This window comes from Eretmochelys imbricata, chromosome 8 (genome assembly GCF_965152235.1).
Source record: "Eretmochelys imbricata isolate rEreImb1 chromosome 8, rEreImb1.hap1, whole genome shotgun sequence".
Classification (NCBI taxonomy): domain Eukaryota; kingdom Metazoa; phylum Chordata; order Testudines; family Cheloniidae; genus Eretmochelys; species Eretmochelys imbricata.
In genome coordinates, this window is record NC_135579.1 from 103089060 (window position 1) to 103110855 (window position 21796).

Genomic DNA, 21796 nt, shown 5'->3' on the forward strand with positions numbered 1-21796 from the left:
GTCTGCCTTTAGACTATAAGCAATTTGGGGCAGGGACTGTTTGTTTGTTCCATGTACACAGTCAAGAACGTAGCTGGTGTTGAATAATAAATCTGGCTCCGGCCCAAGGGCAAGAGCAGAGAATAAAGAACCACCTGGTAAATGTTCTTGATCTCAAACAAAATGCAACATTCTTCATTTGGGAGGGCAGGCTCAGCATAGGGTCTCACATCCTTCCGTTTGCTAGTGGCAAACACAGAATCATAGAATATCAGGGTTGGTCATCAACCCTGATATCAGGAGGTCATCTAGTCCAACCCCCTGCTCAAAGCAGGACCAATCCCCAATTTTTGCCCCAGATCCCTAAATGGCCCCCTCAAGGATTGAACTCACAACCTTGGGTTTAGAGTAGCAGCCGTGTTAGTCTGTATTCGCAAAAAGAAAAGGAGTACTTGTGGCACCTTAGAGACTAACCAATTTATTTGAGCATAAGCTTTCGTGAGCTACAGCTCACTTCATCGGATGCATACTGTGGAAACTGCAGAAGACATTATACACACAGAGACCATGAAACAATACCTCCTCCCACCCCACTGTCCTGCTGGTAATAGCTTATCTAAAGTGATCACTCTCCTTACAATGTGTATGATAATCAAGTTGGGCCATTTCCAGCACAAATCCAGGGCCAATGCTCAAACCACTGAGCTATCCCTCCCGCTCCGCCACAGGAAGCTACAGCCTGCAGAAGGGTTTGATGGGTGGACTTTGAGATACTGAAGTTCACTGCTCAGAGGCCACTTGGATAAATCTGCACTGTATCTCTTCAGACTCATTGCTGCTGAGATCTTGGGGCTCTGGGGGACAATTTCAGTGGAATCCCAGGGAAGACGAGTTGGCTCACAACTGCCCAGCTGGTGGAGTCGAACAGACAAGCGATCGACCACTCTGCGATCTGGACATGGAAAGCAGAATAAAACCAAGAGCCACTCGTCCCTGTGCTAGGGACTCCCAGTCCTGGTTGACCAGACTGATCCACAGATTAGCCATTAGCGGCAAAGCTCTTCGTGCCCAGTAACTAGTTCAGTGCAATAAACAGACTTGGCTGTGATCTACAGCAACACTTTTAAAAAAAAAAAAAAGAGAGAGAGAGAGAATTTTTTTGTCAAAAATGTTCTGTTTGATTCAACCACCGAAAATTGGGGGGGACGGGGACTTTTTGGTTCAAAATTTTCAGCTGTCAGTGAAACTTTTGGCTTTCAAAAACGGATTTTTTTTCTGGAAGACTCTGTTTTTTTTAAAAAACTAAAAATGATCATAGAGAACCAACCTTTTTGCAGTTTCAAGTTTGTGTTGAAAAAAATTGGAAAAACTTTTGCAGGAAATTTTGGAAAAAAAAATCACAATTTCTTTAAATTGACATCAAAGATATTGGCGATCTTTGGAGCAGCTCTAGTTGGTACATCTTATTCCAGCTTCTGCTAGAATTCACCTGTCATGGGGAGCAAAGTGGGCCCAGCTGTTCTGCTGTCCACATTGGCTGTTGAACTCAATGGGAATCGTTCTACTGATTTCCGTAGGCATTGGAGGAGGCCTCGTAAAAACACCTCCCACCCACTGGGCAGTGGTTCAGGATCCAGAAGTGGGATGGAGACTGTCCAAGGTGGCATCCAGACAGCTTGTCCAGTGGCACATTGATACCTCAGAAGCTGGAAGGGGGGCCCAGAGTTACAATCAGGGGGCGCTTTGAGTCATGAAGAGAGAGACACCACAGCAGGGCAAGATCTAGCCAGGAGGAAGTGCAACTGTGGTGAGTGGAACCCTTTACAGGCACCATCACCATAATATCTGAACACCTCCCAATCATTAATGTAGTCATCCTCACGACACCCGTGTGTGAGACCAGGCAGTGCTAGTATCCCCATTGTACAGAGGGGAAACTGAGGCAAAGAGCAGCTAAGTGACTTCCCTACAGTCACATAGGAAGTCTGTGCCAAGGCGGGGCATTGAATTTGGGCCTCCCACATCCTAGGGTAGTGTGCTAATCACTTCCCCATCCTTTCTCTCCATCCTGGGAGCAAGGAGGGATGACTTGGCCCCTCCACAACAGCTATGCCCTGTGAAGCAGTGACCCCAAGTTCCCTGACCCAAATCTTTCCCTCCCCCAGACCACAATACGTGCACAGTAAAGCCAGTGGCGGTGTGTGGAAATGATCCCAGCTTTATGCCTTGCCCAAGGGGATCTCTCACTGGCCAAATCCTCAGCCCAGCGCCCCTTGGTAGCAGGGCTGCTAGAACAGGTCCATGAGATCTGGGGCTAGGAAGTCCCAGTAGAGTTCCTGCACAGATAATCCCGTGCCATTAGCTCAGGGGATACCATGGGGAGGGGGGCAGAGAGTGCTGAGGGACTCTTCCGTGGAGCAACGTTGGACTGAGCTGGGAGGAATCCCTGCCGTGGTGCAGCTACGCTGCGTGAATGGACGTGGTTGGAATCCTTGCTATGACTCGGGTGGAGCTGGTGTGTTTGCAACGGTGCTGGCAACCCTTGGGTAAGGCTAGGAGCATGTGAGTGTGTGGCTGGGGAGTGATTTGAAAGGGGAGCAGGCCCTCAAGGTTCCCACCGCCGGTGATGGCAACTGCTGCTTTCTCTGCCACTGAGGGGCCAAAGAAAAGTGCTGCCATAGGGCAAAGAGATTGTCTCCTGCCTCTAGTCAGCGGCCTTGCTCCGACAAGGACTCAAACCATCCCAAGCCTGGAGTAAGGTTGACGCCCCTTTACTGTGATTAAAAAAAGAGAAGGTAAGATTAGTTTGTAATACCCACACCCCAGATGAAAACCCAGACCTACTGAAGGCAACAGGAGTTTTTGCAATTGACTTCAGTAGGGCAGGATTTCACTCCCATCTTTGCTGCCTCTTGAGCAATCACTCCCCTTTTGATTGATTACGTGGTGAGCAAGCCCTTCGCAAACGCGTGTACTGACGGAGACTTCCCTTTATTGGAGAAGTTGTAAGTCAACACAGCACCATTGGATGTGTTCTGGAAAGAACCCTGAGCACGTGCATTTTGGATCCAAAATGACACTACAAAACCCAAGTGAAATAGGCCCCACAGTCCTGCCTTATTTAACTCAGAGGAAGGGAAGAACCAATGCCCATGCTTCCAGCCAGGAAGCAGATTCTTTAGATGGAAGAGCTAAGATCAGCAGGGAATGGCCAGGGAGGATGGATTGAGTCAGCTAGCTTTATCCACCCATCGCTGGTTTGATCTGGCAGGGGATAATATAAAGGGAATTATGTTTAGGTTATACATTCCCAATCCCTGGTTTGATCTGGCAGGGGATAATATAAAGGGAATTATGTTTAGGTTATACATTCCCAATCCCTTCGGACTCATGGTGTGGAGCACCCTAGCTGTGCAGAGCCAGCTGGTCTGAAGAATCCAGCCTGCCGTGGGACATGGTGATTTCACTGAGTGCAATTATTTTTCCATTTTCCATGTCCAATCAAGTTCCGGTTAGGAATCAGCACAGCTTAGTGTAGGTATCAAACAGCTGGATTGCCTGAACTGCCTCCTTTCTCTGTTACCTCCCAGGGCAGGAGATGTTATGGATGCCATGTTGAAATCCCAGATCCATTGTTCCAGCCTGCCAGTTTCGGTGTGCAGGATTTTGGCTCTGATCTTAAACCCCATGGTGAGTCACCTAGATGTGCATCTTTCTCATTCCCTCACGTTGTCATGGCAAATGCTCAGAGATCTGCAGCAAGTCAAAGGTCCAGCAGATGGAGAAAGGGGAATAATGGCCTAGTGGTTAAGTTACTGGCCTAAGATTCAACAGATGTGCCATGGACTCCCTGTGTGAGCTGGGGCAAGTCACTTAATCTCTCTGTGCCTCATTTCCCATCTGTAAAACAGGGATAACAATCCGGACTTTCTCCCACTCCTATTTTGATTATAAACTCTTCAGGGCAGGGATTGCCTTTTACCATGTGTACACCACAACGGGGCCCTGAATTTTGGCTTGGGCCTCTGCACACTGTTGTAACACACCTAATAATAAATATCTTTGGTTTCAATGTGTCAGCTTTCTCAAGTATTTTAATGCTCCATGGGCACAGAATGTACCTCCTTTACGGGGAGCACCTGAGTGCAGGCTTGTGTTTTGTTAAAATAAACACCGTCTTTCAACAACCGTGAACATGTACAATGTGTTGGCTGATTAGCGGGCCAGCTGTTGCACTTTCGTGTTGATTGCTTTAGGGATGACTGCCAGGAATAAATCAGCGAGGTTGCTTGGGGAAATGTAAAGACCATGATTTACATTTGAAAATTTGATCTCTCAATAGTTTCCGAAATGCATCTTATACGGCAAGTGTTTGCCTCAGTATTTGCATTGATGGCTGTGGTGAGATGTAAATTGATAAGCACTTCTGGATCCTCCGAGTGAAATGCATGCCATTTCCTCCAACCGGTATTACATTATGAATTTATATTTGTGATCATTTCCCTCCATGCATTGTCTGAAAATGACTCTTCTGCTCTGAGCCCTACTGGGTCAAGCTCGCTAACTGAAATCAAGCTACATCCGCTTCTTCCTCAAGCTGAAATAGGACAATGATAATAATAATAATAAACTTTATGGAGACAGTGCTGGGTTTCCATGTCCTGCCTGTTGATGATCAAATTCTGGGTTCAATAACGCAGCTAAAAACAGTTAAGGCATAGAGGTGAGAATGTCCTTTGTTATTTTGAGTAGGAATTTTTTCTGTAACAATCTGCATTCCATTTTCATATCCCTGACTGGTTATTTGTGGTTTGCTTCTTGTATATCAGTGTGTGCCTTTGTTATCTCCCTGTAAAGCAGCTGGCCGCTCACCCTTGGTACTGCCCCTAGACAAACAGATCCCGGTAATGCATCTAGGCCGATAGATCCAGCTGGAAATTAGAGAGACTGAGAAAAAGGGGTATATGTGAGTAGCAAAGAGAGGAGAAACACATCTGTTTTGCAAATTTACTATATTTTAAATACTCATTGAGGCAGATCCTCCGCTGGCATAAATCAGCGTAGCTGCACTGAAATCAAACGAGCTAAGGATCTGGCCCCTAGTTCCTGAAAATTCAAAGGAGAGCAGTGAACCATCCACCGATAAAATCATATTGACGCTGACTAAATGGACTTCAGGTCTGATCCAGAGTCTGGCAATTGCTATGATTGCTCTGTTACCAGGCTAATTTAAAATAGAATTTCCTTAGTTTCTCTGAATTGCCAGAGATCTGAATGACCTGTGTGGAGCAGAGTAAGAGGCTTTTATTTCAGACTTCAATGCCAGCATCACATTCAAATAGCTGTGCTGAAATGGGGTATTTGTGCAAGGAATAGTAAGGAAGGGCAGACAGTTCATTAGCTTATAACATACCAGGGTTGGATATATATCACTGATCTGGGTAAAGCTTGCTTCATTTCAGATGCTGCTTGTTATGGCAGGCTGGGATATGAAACAGGAATTGGGAGGCAAAATGGGATGCTGGGTTTCCACCTGTATATCGGTATCCAGGTTGGTGGTGTAGCCCGCAGCCCCTGCACAGCTATGCTGGTGTCCCAGCTCCGGGCGTGCACACTATAAGCTTAGGTTACACATGTGTTTTTCAAGGTAGAATTACAGCAGGATTTCCACACTGATCCTCTAGACCTTTATCCTACATGCGTTTTGATTGGCTGTGGCCTGGGTCCAGCAGAGCGCTTCTACAGGTGCTTAACTATAAGCACTTGCTTAGTCTCAGCGACTTCAGTGGGGCAACTCAGGTGTACTTAAGTGTCTTGCTGGGCTGAGGCCTGCGGGTATTATATAAAGGTCGCAAACGTCTGCGGGTTTTCTCGCCCTTTTAAAATAGGGGTGTAAGAATAACATGGAGATTGTAGTCGCTGGTCTGAAATTCGCCCGTCACATCCCATTTAAGTTTGCGGGTGTTAGTGAGACCTCAGTAATGCATAAGCTTTGTGCTACTCCTCTACACAGGGGTAAGTTCATCCTGGATGAATCTCTTGCAATAACCCATGGCCAGACTCTGCGGCCAACAGATGGCAGCAAAACAAGGGCTAGGACAAGAACTCAAGACATGTGGCTTGAAATATGTAAGCCTCTGCCCAGTGAGCAAAGGGAGAACTGTCATTATAGTAAACTGATTTTTTCCATCCAATAGAGGTGGGGTTACCAGTTTTGGTTGGATGTATTCCTGGAGGTTTCATCACAGGACAAATGTTTAATTCCAGATTAATCTTTGATTCCTGGAGACGCCAGGACAATCTTGGAGGGTTGGCATAGAAGGGAAGAATACACATACACACAGATCTGTTAATTTACGCATTGTCTTTAGAGACATTAAAGAGCTTAACGCACAAACATCTATTTAATTAATGTGTGCTAAGGAAACGAGAGAACACAAGGCGCTACCGTAAAGGTTCATTGTAAATTGTGCCATGGAGAAAGAGGAGTGAAAATGTTTACAAAGTGAACCAATCAAGACAAAACATATAGATCTTGTCCTTGTTACTAATGCCGTGCTAGGTTACGAAAGCCAGAAATGTCTGGAAAGAAAAGCTGGTCAGGAATTTTTTTGACAAAATGATTTTTCATCGGAAAATCCTAATTTGTCAAAGCAGAAACTTATTGGGTCAGTTTATATGAAAATTTGGTCCGGAAGGTTTTTTCAGGGCCAGGCTGGAGTTCCTGAGAGAGACCAAGACCAACCCACCCCTCCCAAGATAACCAGCGGCTTGGTAAGTCATCTGAGATAGGAATACTCAGCTTCAAGTCACTGGTTTGAATGAATCAGAGCAAGCATTTGAACCTAGATCTCCTACACCCCAGTTGAGTGCCCTAAGGACTGGGCTATAAAGTCAGTATAGTGCTGGCTCTGTCCAATGAATATTTTGTTATTTATACCAAGTGGAACACCTCCAACAGGAGAGATTCTATAACACAAGGTCTTGCACTTGGGTCTCCCACATTGTGGATGAATGCCCTAACCATTAGGCTAGTGGCTGTTCTGGGGTAGAGCTCTCTGGTGTCTTCTTTTTGTTTGTGGAGCAAAAACAACTGTCAAACCCAAGTTTTTTTTCCAAAGAGAATTCTTGTTTTCGAGCCAGCCCTACGTGAAAGTGTCCTTTCCTTTTCTTTATTCACGCTCTTTGTTTACTTTGTGCCTCTGAGGCACCATTCTAGGGAGCACTTGTGCCGGTGAGTAACTTGAAGTACATGAGTAATCCTATTGAGTTCAATGGGAGGGCTCGCAGGTGTAAAATTATTCATGCGCACATGTGTGTGCCGGATCAGTGCCTCCACTTGCACTCACATGCTTGAAGTTAGGCATGTGCTTAAGCATCTTGCTGGCTCAGGGCCTTAGGTGCTAATGCAATGCGCATCAAGGTCAGTGAGAGCCTATCCCTTGACTTGAATGGGCACTGGGTCACCTGGAGGACTGAGCCCAGAGTTGGGGGTCAGGAGGGCATTGGCTCTTATTCTGACTCTGCTACTGACTTGCTATTTGGCTGTGGGCAAGTCCCTGCATTTCTCTGCCTCAGTTTCCCCATCTGTGAAATCAAGATAATACTTGCCCACTCATTTCCGGTCTTTTAATGCTGTTTTATCTGTAATTAGATTTTTTTTAAAAAGCAAAACTAAAAAAAACAAATTCTATCACATAGCTTCATATTGACACTTCCATGGCTCATCAGCAGGGTTGGAGCCATCACACAGACCTCTACCACTTGAGTAAATGCAGTAACTGATAGAGGATAACAACCTACTACTGCTATGTGGACTAGCACTGAAGGAAGGAGGATGAGATACCCACTTGCCCAGTGTGTTTTCATAGATTTGCTGATAGAGTAATGGTGAGACTCAGGCATCTTGGGTTCCATTCCAGGCTCTGGAGGGGAGGTGCTTTGGTGGGCACAGACTCTTCTGCTCATTTTCCCCAAGCTTTACCCACTGCTCTCCCATCCCCTCCAGCCTATCCCTGGCCTGCATTTCCCTACCCCTGGCTCCTTCTCCCAGGCTTCTCAACCCCATCCCAGTCTCCTTGCACAGCCATTCCTAGTTCTCCTGCTCTGAGGGTGACCAAGTTCCAGTCTTGCTGTCCAAGTCCCAATCTCCTCCCTCCTCCACGCACACTCATTCCTGGTCTTCTTGCTGTACCTAGACTTCACAAAAAAGTAGCGAGCCAGCTGCCAAAAAGAGGTGGAAAATGTTTTCAAATGCACATACTAATGAAGCTTAAACAAATAAGATTGTTTCGAATAAATACAATAAATTCGCAATGGGTTTTGTCTTTTTAAAACTATTTTTTTCTAAAATACAACATACAGCCACTCTCAAAAACATGAATTTTGTAGAACTCTGTAGATCATCCATAAAAAGCATCATTTTTCTCCCTTATAATAAAATGTCAACTTATGAACAGGACACGAAGTCAACATATATTCCTGCCATTCACAAAAATCCCTCTGAATTTCATAAAAAAAACATAAAAATACAAAATACACCTCACCTGCCCCACAACGCCTGCTGTCTCTCAGCGTGGGTCCGGGAGAGTTCTGCTCCTCTTAGCGTTGGCTCTGCAGGTTGGCTTGCCATTGGAGGGGAAATCAGTGGCGTGGAGGCTGGGTATGTTTTTAGTGCAAATGCTTTGCATACACACCAGTCCTGGAACAAGGGTGGTCAGCAACTGCATGCAGGTGAAATGTAGCCAAGTCAGCTGATTAGAAGTGACTTTTGGCTTGTTCATGTGGCATTGGGTGGATGTTTTCAGGCAGTTGTGGCCTGTGGTTTTCCCACTTGTCACTGAAGTACACTTCCCCCGCCCCTGCCCTTGACCAGAGCCCTGCGGCATTTTTTGCAGCATGGGGTCATGATGCAAACCCCGCCCAGCCTTGTGACATCATGATGCAAACCCCACCCAGCCTCATGATGTTTGGATGCAAATCCCCACCCAGTGTCATGACACCTGGATGCAAACCCCACCCCCTGTTTTTTTGGGCTGTTTTTTCCATGTTTTGGGGGCCAATCACACTTGGTTTAGAGCAGTTTTCTGGCAAGCCCTAGGCTGGTTCCTGGGATAGCAGCTCTGCCTTAAGGATTGACTCTAATTAGCGAGATTAAAACAGGACAAACACCCTTGCTGCTCACTACAGCTCTCCCCAAGGAATCCTCTACATCTACACCAAACTAAAAGCAGCACAGATTTCTTCCAGCAGTGAAACAGAACTTGCCTAACAGCACCATCTAGTGGCTCCCTGGCCCTCGTAACTGTATTAATTGTCTATGTCCAAAGATAGCTAGTATTTGCTAGAGGGGTTGAACTAGAGTCGTTAATGCCAACCTGCTATTGGTCAAATATGAATGCAAGAGACTTGTTCCATGAAGTTATGCGTGAAACCCATTTTGTTGAAGGCCAACACAAGGCCTCTGCCCCACTTGAGTCCCATTGTTTTAAAGGCATATGTGGGGCATAGGAATGAACTCCAACCCACGTTGCCATGTTCCCATGGAATTGTTTCTGCCTGAGAAGCTTTTTAGTTTTTCCATCATTCTTCTGCACAATACATTGTAAAGACTGACTCTTCAGGTCCAGCCTCTGGAACTTAACTATTTAAATGTAGCTTCTAAATGACTGGCTGGTTCCCTTTCAATTTAGAGGACTTATTGAAATAGACAAGAAACATTAAAAAAATAGGAAAATGTTCAGTCACAACAGCTGTTGTAGGCCCAGCCCCATCCTCAGTCAAAACCCCCAGGGTGTACATAGGCAGCTCCCACCACTGAGATGAAGCCACCATCCCCATGGGGAACTGGCTCCACACTCCATAAGATGCATGGGCCCTGTTTAGCCTCCACCCCAAGTACAATGCATTGTCAGATGGTGTTGGGTCATAACCAAAACTCTGCCCATGCTCTGTTTCCATTCATCCCCCATAACAACTCCCCCACCATGTGGCAAAGCCCTAGAGAATTCAGTACAGCTGTATATCCCTTTGGTAAGATTCTCTGTTCCATTCCAGAGGGAGATAGAATCATTTCTACAGAACCCTATGACATTTCTTTAAAACCCTGATATTTTCATCCCTATTAAGCTCTGCAGAACTTTCCCATAAAGGCCTGCAGCTCAAGAGAAACTTGCCCAAGGTTCAAAGTTCCACATTCCCACACGTGTTTCATGTTCTCTCAAATCATAGATACCATGTTCTATAGTCAGCCACTTTGCCACCTGGTAAAAATGTAATTGCTAATTGTAGCTGATGCTGACTAATATACACAGGCTAACCTACATCCATGTTATGCTGATAATACCACCTGTCATACATATTCCAAGCAGTTAAGTACTGTATACAGATTATTAAGCATTACTACAGCAGTTATATAGCCCAAAATTGGCCTGTACTTTTGTTATAATCTTGTACACTTATGCTACGTCGCCCATAACATCTTGCATTAGCTGAAGTAAGCCTTGGCTTGAGTAGATAGGAAAACTGTCAGTCTCAGAGCATATGATTATTTCCTCATGGCAACAGGAAAGGAGTTACCCATACAAACCTAGGTGTCTTCATACCTCCTTGTACATGAAATGCATGTGTTCAAAACAAAGATAAGGGTGCATCATAACCTGGAACGCATGGATTTAGAACAAAAGATAAAGGGGTACACCATGGTACCAGAAACAAACAAGGTAAGAAGCTGATCAGTTGAATCCAGTTTCAGGTGACATATACAGTACCTTTTGCTGGTAAACCAGTAGGGAATAAAAAGATGGCTTAAGGAATGCAACTTCGGGGAGCACACCTTCTACGTAAGGTGAATGTAACATCACTGAATGGGCCTACTCTTCGCAGACTAGTAATGTATAGAATCGTTTTCCTGTACCACCTTAATAAACCTGACTGACGTTGATTCCTTATGATATATACTCAAGAAAGACCAAATAACCAGTGTAGTCAAGCAATTGACTATGCAATTGATCAACAACTGAGTTAGGGCTCAAGTCTCATTTCTATATGGGAGGTTCTTATGGTGCAGAAGTTCTCTCAAGGACTCCCTGCCCTCTCATTCATGATTGGCCAGAGCTGATCCTCTCCCATTCATGACTGCAGACATTACCTGCAGCAGGGATTTTCAAAGGAGCCTAAGGGAGTTGCACCCCTAACTTCCATAACTTTCAATAGCAGCTGAACCCCTAGTTCCGTTAGGCCTTTTGAACACCGCACAACAACTGCCTTCATGGGAAAGTACAAGTAGGAAGTTATTTCATGTGGGTGTGACCCTTGGCTATTCTGGTCTGCTAACAGAGGGGACGGTAGGAGGGGATGTAATACTGACATCTGCCCACTGCAAATCAACTGAAACCATCACACTAGGACCCGGGACTGAGTTCTACCCCCAGCTCTACTATTACCTCACTGGGTGTCCTTGGCAGCTCTCACACCCATCGGACCTCATTCTCCCGATCTAGAAAAGGGGATACTGGTACTTACCGGCCTTGGTGATCTAGTGCTGGGAACGTGCTACACAAGAGCTAATACATCACTTATATCGTCCTATCCGTATCTGACTGCAGGGGCGTATGTAATAGCATGCATGTCTACAGAGCCGTTCGTTTGTGGACCTGAGGCCGCATTTCCAAACGCCAGCAGAGGTGAGGTAGGAAGTTATCACAGCAATGTTACAGATGAGGAAATGTGACACACACAGTGACTTGCTTAAGGCCAAGCGGCTGCAGAACCAGAAGCAAAATCCAGAGTGCTCAACCTCTGCTCTGAGCACTCATTCCCTCTGTGGTTATTTTACAAATAAGCAGAGGAGGTTGGAGAAGAAAAACAATCAAGTTGCAAACAAATTTTAGCTAGATCCTATGAAGTCCTGTTCCCAGAAACAGAGCAGAGACATTACACTCTTATCATGTCTGCATCATTTATTCTCGGTGTTTGTGGCACAAAAGCAGACATCCCTCCAGGTGTTTTAAAAGAATCACAAAGCAGTTCTCTCTCTGGAACCTCTCGGTATTTCATTATAGCCTGGAAAAGAGTGAGATCACCTCAGTTCAGAATGTCACAACAGAGATGCAGCTGGGTGAAGACAAACTGCCCAATCTCACCTCCACCAGAGATAGGGGATCAAAAAGCTGACACCCCTACTGTTCCCGACGTAATTTGCAGAAGTACATGGGTCCAAAGTTGGCCGTGAGGTGGGGAAGGACAAGCTCCCCCAGCCTGCAGTCTGCAAAGAAAGAAAATGTGTCCTGGAAGAGTCTCCTGAAGTAGCTTAAGTCTTCAACGTGGACACTGATGTTGTATTGGGTTTCTGCTACCTCAACAGCTCTCTCGACAACGTACTCGTTCTGTAGCTGAGACAGGGAGCATGTGGAGTAAACCACTTCCCCTCCTGGTCTGGCAGCGAGGAGTCCAGCGCTAGATGGGAGGGGAACAAAAAGTTGATTATGGGATGCAAAGGGGTAAGACCAGTGTGGAGGTAGGAAAAGAAAGAGAGGGTTCAAGGCTAGTCATGTTAAGTTGTCAGAGACAGAGCAACTGTTGAGCTAAGCCTTCACCTAATATCGCGAGACCTGCAGAAGCAGGGCTCACGTCAGAAGTGAGTGGGAAAACAGCAGAACAGAGTCAGTGTGACCTAGCCTTGAGATAATGTTTTGAGAAGTGAAAGTGAGAAAATACTGGAATAGACAGGAAACCAAATGAAAGCAGATGTTTTCAATTAATGCATGCCACAAAAGGGTATAAACACTTGTGTGATATTGCTTGTATTTTGAAGAACTACTGAGGCAGAGGTACTCTCTGTCCATTGTATTTCTTCCCTTGCAATTGCTTGAATAAAGCTGTCTCTGACTTCTTGTATCCAACCTAAAAGTGAAGGCTGTGTTTCTTCCACACCCTGCTGTGACTGTGTGTGTCATCAGCACAGATTGTCTGCTGAAAGGGGAAGCCAACCTCCTGGCTAGTGAGAGATAGATAGGGCCTCTGGACGCAGCAGTCTAGATGGCTCCACACTATCACTGCAGTTGCAGGAGAACTTAACACTGCAATGATAAGCATTTGTCCCACACTGAGGCAAATAGAAGCAAGATGGGTCATTCTGCTGGAAAGGAGACCATAAGCAGTTGACTAGGGTTCATTCAGCCACAAGCTCCAGGGACACAGAACAGGCTGAGAAAGGATGCAGAGGAAGAATGGTCTTGTGGTTAAGGGACTAGGTTGGGATTCTAAAGATTGGCTTCAATATTTGTTTTTTGGCTATAGAATCCCCTGGGTGCCCACTCTGTGCCTCAGTTTCCCACCTGTAAAACAGTGATGCTAAAGTTTCCTGTCTCACAGGGGTGTTGTGAGGATACAAGTTTATTAACATCTGTGAGGTGCTCAGATACTGCAGTTACAGAAAACTACATGAATTCTCCAAACAAAGTATCATTCGACTCCAATCTCTCCCAGACAGACATGCCCCGAGATATGGTTTTCTGTGCTCAGCCCAGCAGCCAGTATAAGAACCCGAGTGGACAGACAGATCCCCTGCCTTAGGTAGAGTCAAACTCACTCACAGAAGCAGCTGCATCTGCAGCATCGGCAACGTCTGACGCTCCTTCAGTCTCTTTCGACTGAAAATATTGTTGTTCTCTTCCATGACGGAGTGTCTATCAGTCGTGCACGGCACATCCACAAGCACCTGCGTAACAGAGGACTGGGATCTCAGCTCAGTTCTCCACCTGATTAAAGCTTAGAAATGTGTTCAGAGTCCTTTTCCTTTGCCCAGTTCCTCCACTATCCCTGCACACATTCTGATCTAGTCAGCTGTGTAGATAGTGCCCATCACCCTAGTATCAAAGTCCAGGTACACACACTGGATTGTCATTGGTAGGTTGCTCATGAGTCTGGGGGACAGGCAGATTGGGAGCTAGATTTTAAAAGGGCTGATAATTTCATACTATCGCATTTGTAGCTGTCAGCTAAGAGAAGGGAAATTAAACAACAAGTTCTCTCTTGCAGCTCAACAGTTAAGGAGAGAATTCCGCCTTCTCCACCATTCCATAGCTGGATAAATAAATTATCGCCTTCCTCAGAAGCATCCAGCATTTTCCTCTACCAATGGCAGGAAACTCGGCTAGATAGATCTGCCTTTTCCATATTTTCAGTCACTTACCCTATTGTAACTGTCCCCCTCCAGTTCCCCCCAATTCCTTCCATCCCAGGATGTGATGTGCACATCAGCGCTGATGTCTTTGGGAACGTAGCTACAGAGAACTCTGCGCAGCCTGTTACTGCGGGAAGCAGAGATATCGTTGGCGGCCAGGTGCCCTGCCATGAGAGAGACAAGAGAACACACACTGAGAAAGAACATGAAGAAAACCAACACACAGAGACAAACTGAAGTCCCAATTGCCCAGCCCCTATAATCACAGGAGAGTGGTCAGATAGGAAACACCCACCTGACATTAACGGATGGGCTTCTGCATAATACTCCATACCAATATAACTTGGGGAGAGGAAGCAGAAAGTTAAATTGGGGTCCATAAGGAATCTAGCACTTTAACCCTGTCATAGTGAGTAAAGATCACCCATTAACCATCTAACCCCATCTATATCCTGACGCACCACTTGTGGACAGGTGAAGGGTGGGATTAACCAACTTTACTTACTGCAACACCCTGTTTGCAGAAGAGCCAGCGTCTTGCCACCAGGTGCTGCACAAAGGTCAAGGACTAGGTCACCAGGCTGCACATTGAGAGCCAAGACAGGCAAGAGCGATGCTGCATCCAGCAGATAGTAGCCAAGGGTTCCTAAAGCATCTGGTCTAGAAATCCCAAGAGATGATTAAAAACCAAGATGTGTTAGGAAAAATCTGAAGAAAGGTCAAGATACAGAGCTTGAAAAACTCAGGTTAATACACATGAATGCCACGTTGCCAGAGATAGTTACCCAGCAAATATGTTTGATGAAGGAACAGAACACACAATCCCAGAAAAATACAAAGTTCCAGATGGAAGACACTGATTCGATGATGATCTAGTTCATCTCCAGACCACCAAAGAACGATTCCTTAAAGTACATTGCTTAGTACTTTGTCTGCTTTAAATAAATATCCCTATATTTACGTATTTTACAAAACCCTAATACGCTTCCTCACCTCACTCCAGCAAAACGTTTTTACAAGCACCAGTAAAGCTGTGTAGAACCAGCAGCTGAGCCACAGAAGCAACATGTAAAAATTAAATTCAGTGCAGCTAAATACAACGCCATATGGGGTGAATTTGGGAGGGGAGGAGAGGAGGCGAATCGCTTTTATTTCTGTTACTCAAAAAGTCCTAACTCTGAAGACGACTCCTACAAGATAGCCTCAAATCCAGAGACTGAACATCCGCTTTCAAGGAGGGAGTAGGGAGAAAGAATTGTAAGAAGTATACACATAGCACAACCGCCTCAAACTTTCCAATCAGTGTTACAAAACAGTTCATAATAATAATACCTAGCTCTTATTCAGCATTTTTCGTCAGTAGATCTCAAAGTGCTTTACAAAGGAACGCCGTACAATTATCTCTATTTTATAGATGGGGAAACTGAGGCACCAAGCGATTAAAGCTATTTCCCCACGCCCACCCAGCAAACCAGTGACAGATCCAGGAACAGAACCCAGATCTCCCGAGTTCCAGGCCACAATGCTTCTGAGCGCCATACCTTGCCGGAGGAAACCGACTGACATCTCCTTTAGAGAACGTGTAACACTTGATGTTGCGGCTGATGGATGCAGAAAGCAATGACGGCGTCTGTGTTTGTTCCACAGACAACTGTTCACTGTGGGTTTCTTGGGGCGCTGTTTCCTCACCCCTCACTCCTTCTACACATGAATCCCACTGCATGTGCCAAGCTGCTTTCTGAGATTCATAAACAAAATCCACAGCGTTTAGAAGTTCCAACTCTTGGCTAACCCTGTTGGCGTCAGAGAAGTTGTTGACAAGGGCGCCGTATTTCTGTTCCGAGAGGAGACTGACGCGGATTGAGGGCCACACGCTGCCAAACTGCACACTGTAGTTCATGTCGAAGTTCTGCAGAGCCAGTCGGGTGGCCGAGATCTTGGGAGCAGTGCCAGCCTTCAGAGGGATTAAAACATTAGGCACGGGAAAGAACCAAACACATTTATACCGTAACATTTCGCTGCTTCCGTGACTGGGAATGATCAAGAGCGAGGCTCTGCTTTACCACAGTTACACTTGGCACTTCTGCAAGCGCCTGTCCCAGGAGGAACTTTGAGTCCCAAACAATCCATCCACAAAACAGCCCTACTAGGAGGCAGCTGTTCTGCCCTTTGCCCAGATGGGGAAACTAAAGCAAAGACAAGCTGAGTAATTTGCACTCAGTCTGAGAATGGCAAGACTGGGTTTGCAGGGTGGAAAGGGAAGATGGCCTCACTTCAGCACTTTTTACAGCTCCATGAAAGCCGTGTGGAACCAGCCGTTGAGCCACAGAAGCAATATGTGGAAAGGAGGCCTTGGAACTGGCAGCAGTGGGGTGTTACTGGTAGGGAAGGGACTTCGGGGGGGGATTTATGGATGGGAAGGAGAATGAGGGGAATCAGCCATGAGGTGGGAGGATTCAGGTTTTGGGGGGGGGGGGTTAACTGGGGTGAGAGGGAAGGGATGAGGGGAGAGAAGAGAATTTTGGGCTGGTGGAATTAGCAGAGAGGTGAAGGAATGATTAAGGGGTAAAGGAATGATTTCAAGGGGGAGGATTTCAGGGGGATTAGTGGAGGAGGTGGAGGAAAGTGGAATGATTTTAGGGGTATGACAGGGGGCTTGTGGAGGGAAGAGAATGATTTTGAGGGTGGGACAGGATTTGGGGGGATTAGTGAGAGGGATGGAGGGGGAGCGGAATGCTTTTTAGATGCAGAGTGGGTTAGTGGGGATGGGGGGAAGGGAAACATTTCAGGGGGTTAGTGAGGAGTGCAGGGGACGGATTTTGGGAAGTTAGTGGGGTCTGGGGGTCAGGAAGCTGGACTCTGGTACTGGGTTGCCCGAGTCGAAGGGTGTGTGGGGAGAATTTCGGCAAGGCATTAGCAGGGGGCTGGGGGTTAGTTGGGGATAGGGGTGAGGAAAACATTTCAGGGGCAGGGGAGGATTTTGGGAGGTTCGTGGGGTAAGGGAGGCAGGAGGATGGGTCAGCAGCTAGGCTCTGGTACTGGGCGGGCCGAGTCCCAGGGTGCAGGGGAAGAATTTTGGTGGGCGATTAGCAGAGGGCAGGGGCAGCTTTGCGGGGGGACCAGTGGGGTGTGGGTGGAGAGGGAGAATTTGGGCGGATTAGTGGGGTTGGCGGGGTTAGGGGAAGGAATCATGTCAGAGACAGGGAAGGATTGGGAAGGGGGGGCACAAAGCAGCCGAGGGGCTGGGTCAGCAGCTGGGCTCTGGTACTGGGCGGGCCGAGTCCCGGGGGGGGGTAGGGAGAGAGAATTCCGGCGGGAGATTAGTGGGGGGGCAGCTTTGGGGGGGGCAGTGGGGTGAGGGGGGATTATTTCGATGGGGCGGGGGAGGATTTCTTGGGGGGGGGCGCGGGGCTCTAGAGGCGGGTTCCCGGTTCCCCCCAACCCCGCTCACCCATTTCTCCTTGTACCGGTACCGGCGCGGGGGCAGCCCCAGGCCCGCCAGCCCCCCCGGCGGCAGCAGCCGCCTCGCCGGGCCCCTGAGCGCCGCCATGGTGCGCGCCGCTGGGCCGGGTCCGGCCGGGAACCGGGGCCGCCGCTGCAGGTTCCGGCCTGGCCCCCCCACCGGGCACTCAATTCCCGCCAGCCGGGGGGCGGGGCAGCCTGTGGCCCCTCCCCTCCAGAGCCCCCCCAGCTTGGGGGTCCCCTCGGCTCTGTGCTAGGGGTCGCTCTAACCCCTCCAGATCCCCCCACAGCTTGGGGGTCCCCAGCCTCAGCCTTGTGCTAGGGGAGCCACCATCTCCTCCAGGGCCCCCCAGTTTAAGGGTTCCTCCCTGGCTCTGTGCTAGGGGACTCCCCACCTCCTCAAAGCCCTCTGCAGTTTGAGAGCTTAAATTAAGCATTCGCAAAAAGAAAAGGAGTCCTTGTGGCACCTTAGAGACTAACCAATTTATTTGAGCATGAGCTTTCGTGAGCTACAGCTCACATCTGATGAAGTGAGCTGTAGCTCACGAAAGCTCATACTCAAATAAATTGGTTAGTCTCTAAGGTGCCACAAGGACTCCTTTTCTTTTTGCGAATACAGACTAACACGGCTGTTACTCTGAAACCTAAATTAAGCATTGTAAGCCAACACAACACCCTCTTTAGCTACAAAGCCAACCGCCAAGGAGCACCCGAGACAAAACAAGCCCTGGGGGTTAGCCTAGCCCTGTGCAAAGACAACTAGGTTTGGGGAGGGTGTACCTAGGAGGTAAAGGCGACCCCTTTATCCTGCACCTGGGCAGTAATTGGGCAGTGTGATTACATTCACAAGCCTTTGGGTGAGATAAGACTGCTTTAGCGAAGGGGTCAGCTTGTTAAAGTTTAGTCTCTAGAAAGCACCTGTTGATTCTGTTTTATCGGTAACCCTTCTATTTCCATTATCCTGTCTCACTAGCTCTTAAAAAGCTTGATTTTTAATAAGCTTACAATTGTTTTCACCATAAACACAACTCAGTACTGTGGTATTGTAAGAGGAGCTGATCCTGAGTTGAATTATTCAACCTGGTGTGTACACTGTCCCTCGGGGGCAGCATACCTGGTGTTACTGGGAGTGTTCAGTGGTTAAGGGCTGAATGCGAAAGGCAGATCTTCACAGGGGCTTATGGTGCACCTTTTGTTAACCTGCAATGTAAAGATCTAGCATTGACCTGAGGAGAGTGCTTGGGTGACTGACACCCAGTTAAGCACAAGCAATCCTCTCTCTCACTGGAGGGGATGGAAAGAAGGTGACTCTCAGTCTTGGGCACCCTGAGAAATATCACAGCATTTCAATTTACAGTATGCTTCCCAACAGACCCAAGGCATAACAAGCCCAAAAGGAGGATCTTCCAGCTCAGGGCCAAATTACACTTTCACTGATAGTGCTATACCTGGTGTGTGCATACACCAATGAATTTGGTCTCCATAGGTGACAAGCCAGCACACCTTTCATAAGCATAAAATTCACTATACCTGTAAACCTTGGTGCAGAGACAGCTGCTTAGAATACCTTGTGTGACAGGTTTCTACAGTCAAAAAACAGCCATCCAGTTTCCAGTCTTGCAATTTTTCAAAAGACACTTTTTTTTTAAGGCATACGATCACCAGATCAGTCCTTCAGCAGAGTTTTTGTGCACAGTATGTTTAATACTTCAAAGCACTTTATGAGCTAGACATTATTCTGCTGTAGTATTCTGAAAATTACTGTGATATTTTAATGTCTGTAGCCCACGAAATATTTTCTTTAACGTGAAGCTCTCATACCCAGGCCAGGGTTGTGAGAAGGATGCTCCATTTAATTCATTGCTGATAGAGTTACAGAACACTATGGTAGCAAGAAAGTCTGATGCTTTTAAATCCAAGAACTGTTATTTTACATATTGTGCTTTGAAGCTCCAGGCATGAGGGAAAAATATTCATCGAGTTACTTGTGAAGTGACACAATGAACTTGTGGCAGCATCAGTATGAAGAATTATTAGATGCTAAAGATGCTCCCTTAAATCTTAATTCAGCATAAGTCCCATCTGTACTACAAAGAGCTGCATTTTGAGTCAATGCTGTAGGTGACCCCACAAAACATGGGCCACTTACAGAAATGACTAGTGGTTTTGGGTCTCCCACTTGAGACCTTAAAGCCGCCTCATTTTCCAAAAGTGCTGAGCACCAACTCTCAAACTCAGTCTCCATTAAGATGTGTGAAGTGGGGCACCCAGAGTCACTAGAGGCATTTAACCAAGATGGGCATATAGTGTTTTAACCCTGCTTCCAAGCAGGGCTCTAGCAAAATTGTTGAACTGTAACTCCATTTGGACTCTTTGAGGAGGACTTGCCTAACCACATCTGTGACTATACCACTTTGCCATCTTAGGGCACACTGTATGACAAGATTGTAAAGTATATTGCAGAATATAAAAGACACCCACAGGCCCCAGCATTAGGAGCTGAGCCAGTAAGGGCTATTTGCCAAGATTTTCCTCACAATGCACTTGATGGGTGTGTATCAAGACAGCTTTGTAGAAGCCAATAAGGCCATGGTGATAAGCAACAGTCACCATGGATTTGTCAAGAACAAATAGTGTCAAATCAACATGACAGCTTTCTTTGACAAGGTAACAAGGCTTGTGGTTGGGGGGAAGCGGTAGATGTTGTATATTTTGAGTTTAGTAAAGCTTTTGACACTGTCTCACATGACCTTCTCATAAACAAACTAGGGAAATGCAACCTAGATGGAACTACTATAAGGTGGGTGCATAACTGGTTGGAAAACTGTTCCCAGAGGGTAGTTATCAGTGGTTCACAGTCATGCTGGAAGGGTATAATGAGCTGGGTCCCGCAGGGATCAGTTCTGGGTCTGGTTCTGTTCAATATCTTCATCGGTGATTTAGATAAATGGCATAGAGTACACTTATAAAGTTTGTGGATGACACCAAGCTGGGAGGGGTTGCAAGTGCTTAGGAAGATAGGACTAAAATTCAAAATGATCTGGACAAACTGGAGAATTGGTCTGAAGTAAATAGGATGGAATTCAATAAGGACAAATGCAAAGTACTCCACTTAGGAAGGAACAATCAGTTGCACATATACAAAATGGGAAATGACTGCTTAGGAAGGAGTATTGCGGAACGGGATATGGGGGTCATAGCGGATCACAAGCTAAATGAGTCAACAGTAACTCTATTGCAAAAAAAGCAAACATTCTGGGATGTATTAGCAGGAGTATTGTAAGCAAGACATAAGAAGTAATTCTTCCGTTCTACTCCATGCTGATTAGGCCTCAACTGGAGTATTGTGTCCAGTTCTGGGTGCCACATTTCAGGAAAGATGTGGATAAATTGGAAAAAGTCCAGAGAAGAGCAAATGATTAAAGGTCTATGACCTATGAGGGAAGACTGAAAAAAGTGGGTTTGTTTAGTCTGGAAAAGAAAAGACTGAGAGGGGACATGATAACAGTTTTCAAGTACATAAAAGGTTGTTATAAGGAGGAGGAAGAAAAATTGTTCTTCTTAATTGCTGAGGATAGTACAAGAAGCAAAGAGCTTAAATTGCAGCAAGGCAGGTTTAGGTTGGACATTAGGAAAAACTTCGTAGCTGTCAGGGTGGTTAAGCACTGGAATAAATTGCCTAGGGAGGTTGTGTAGTCTCCATGACTAAAGATTTTTTAAGAGCTGGTTAGACAAACACCTGTCAGAGGTGGACTAGATAATACTTAGACCTGCCATGAGTGCAGGGACTGGACTAGATGACCTCTCGAGGTCCCTTCCAGTCATGATTCTTGTGAAAAAGCTGCTGTATCAATGTATTGGATATGCCTAGCTGACATGATTGCTAACATGGTTTGAGTCTGCATACACTTACTGTAATTCTAGCTGTAGGGTAGATACCAGGGAGGGTGTCTTAAAGTCAGAGGGGTGTTTAAAACAATGGGGACCTTTTGTATTGCACAAATATGATTCCACTCCTTTTCTTAAGCATAGCCTGGAGGTAGCACACCCGTCCCTTATAGAAAGGGCATAAATACCTTTGTGCCTTCCTGCCGATTAAGATAAGATACTGGCAGATTTATGAGTAGTCCTGTCTAGTCTCCACATACCAGAAGAAAGGGGCCCAGAAAT

The 21796-nt window shown here is 46.4% G+C and overlaps 1 protein-coding gene across 2 annotated transcripts; it reads right to left on the minus strand.

The window, feature by feature from the left end:
• Positions 1-11919: 11919 nt before the first annotated feature.
• NSUN4 (NOP2/Sun RNA methyltransferase 4) lies at positions 11920-17726 on the minus strand. Of its 2 annotated transcripts, XM_077824706.1 has the most exons (7): positions 17616-17726; positions 15706-16118; positions 14670-14824; positions 14174-14328; positions 13575-13699; positions 12123-12435; positions 11920-12042 (listed from the first exon to the last, which is right to left on the minus strand). In XM_077824706.1, exons 1-6 carry the CDS (start codon positions 17712-17714, stop codon positions 12159-12161), a joined length of 1224 nt encoding a protein of 407 aa, XP_077680832.1. In that variant the 5' UTR covers positions 17715-17726; the 3' UTR covers positions 11920-12042; positions 12123-12158. The 2 variants fall into 2 exon arrangements, with proteins under 2 accessions (XP_077680832.1, XP_077680831.1); XM_077824705.1 differs by having other exon boundaries at positions 11920-12435.
• Between the last annotated feature and the right edge of the window lie 4070 nt (positions 17727-21796).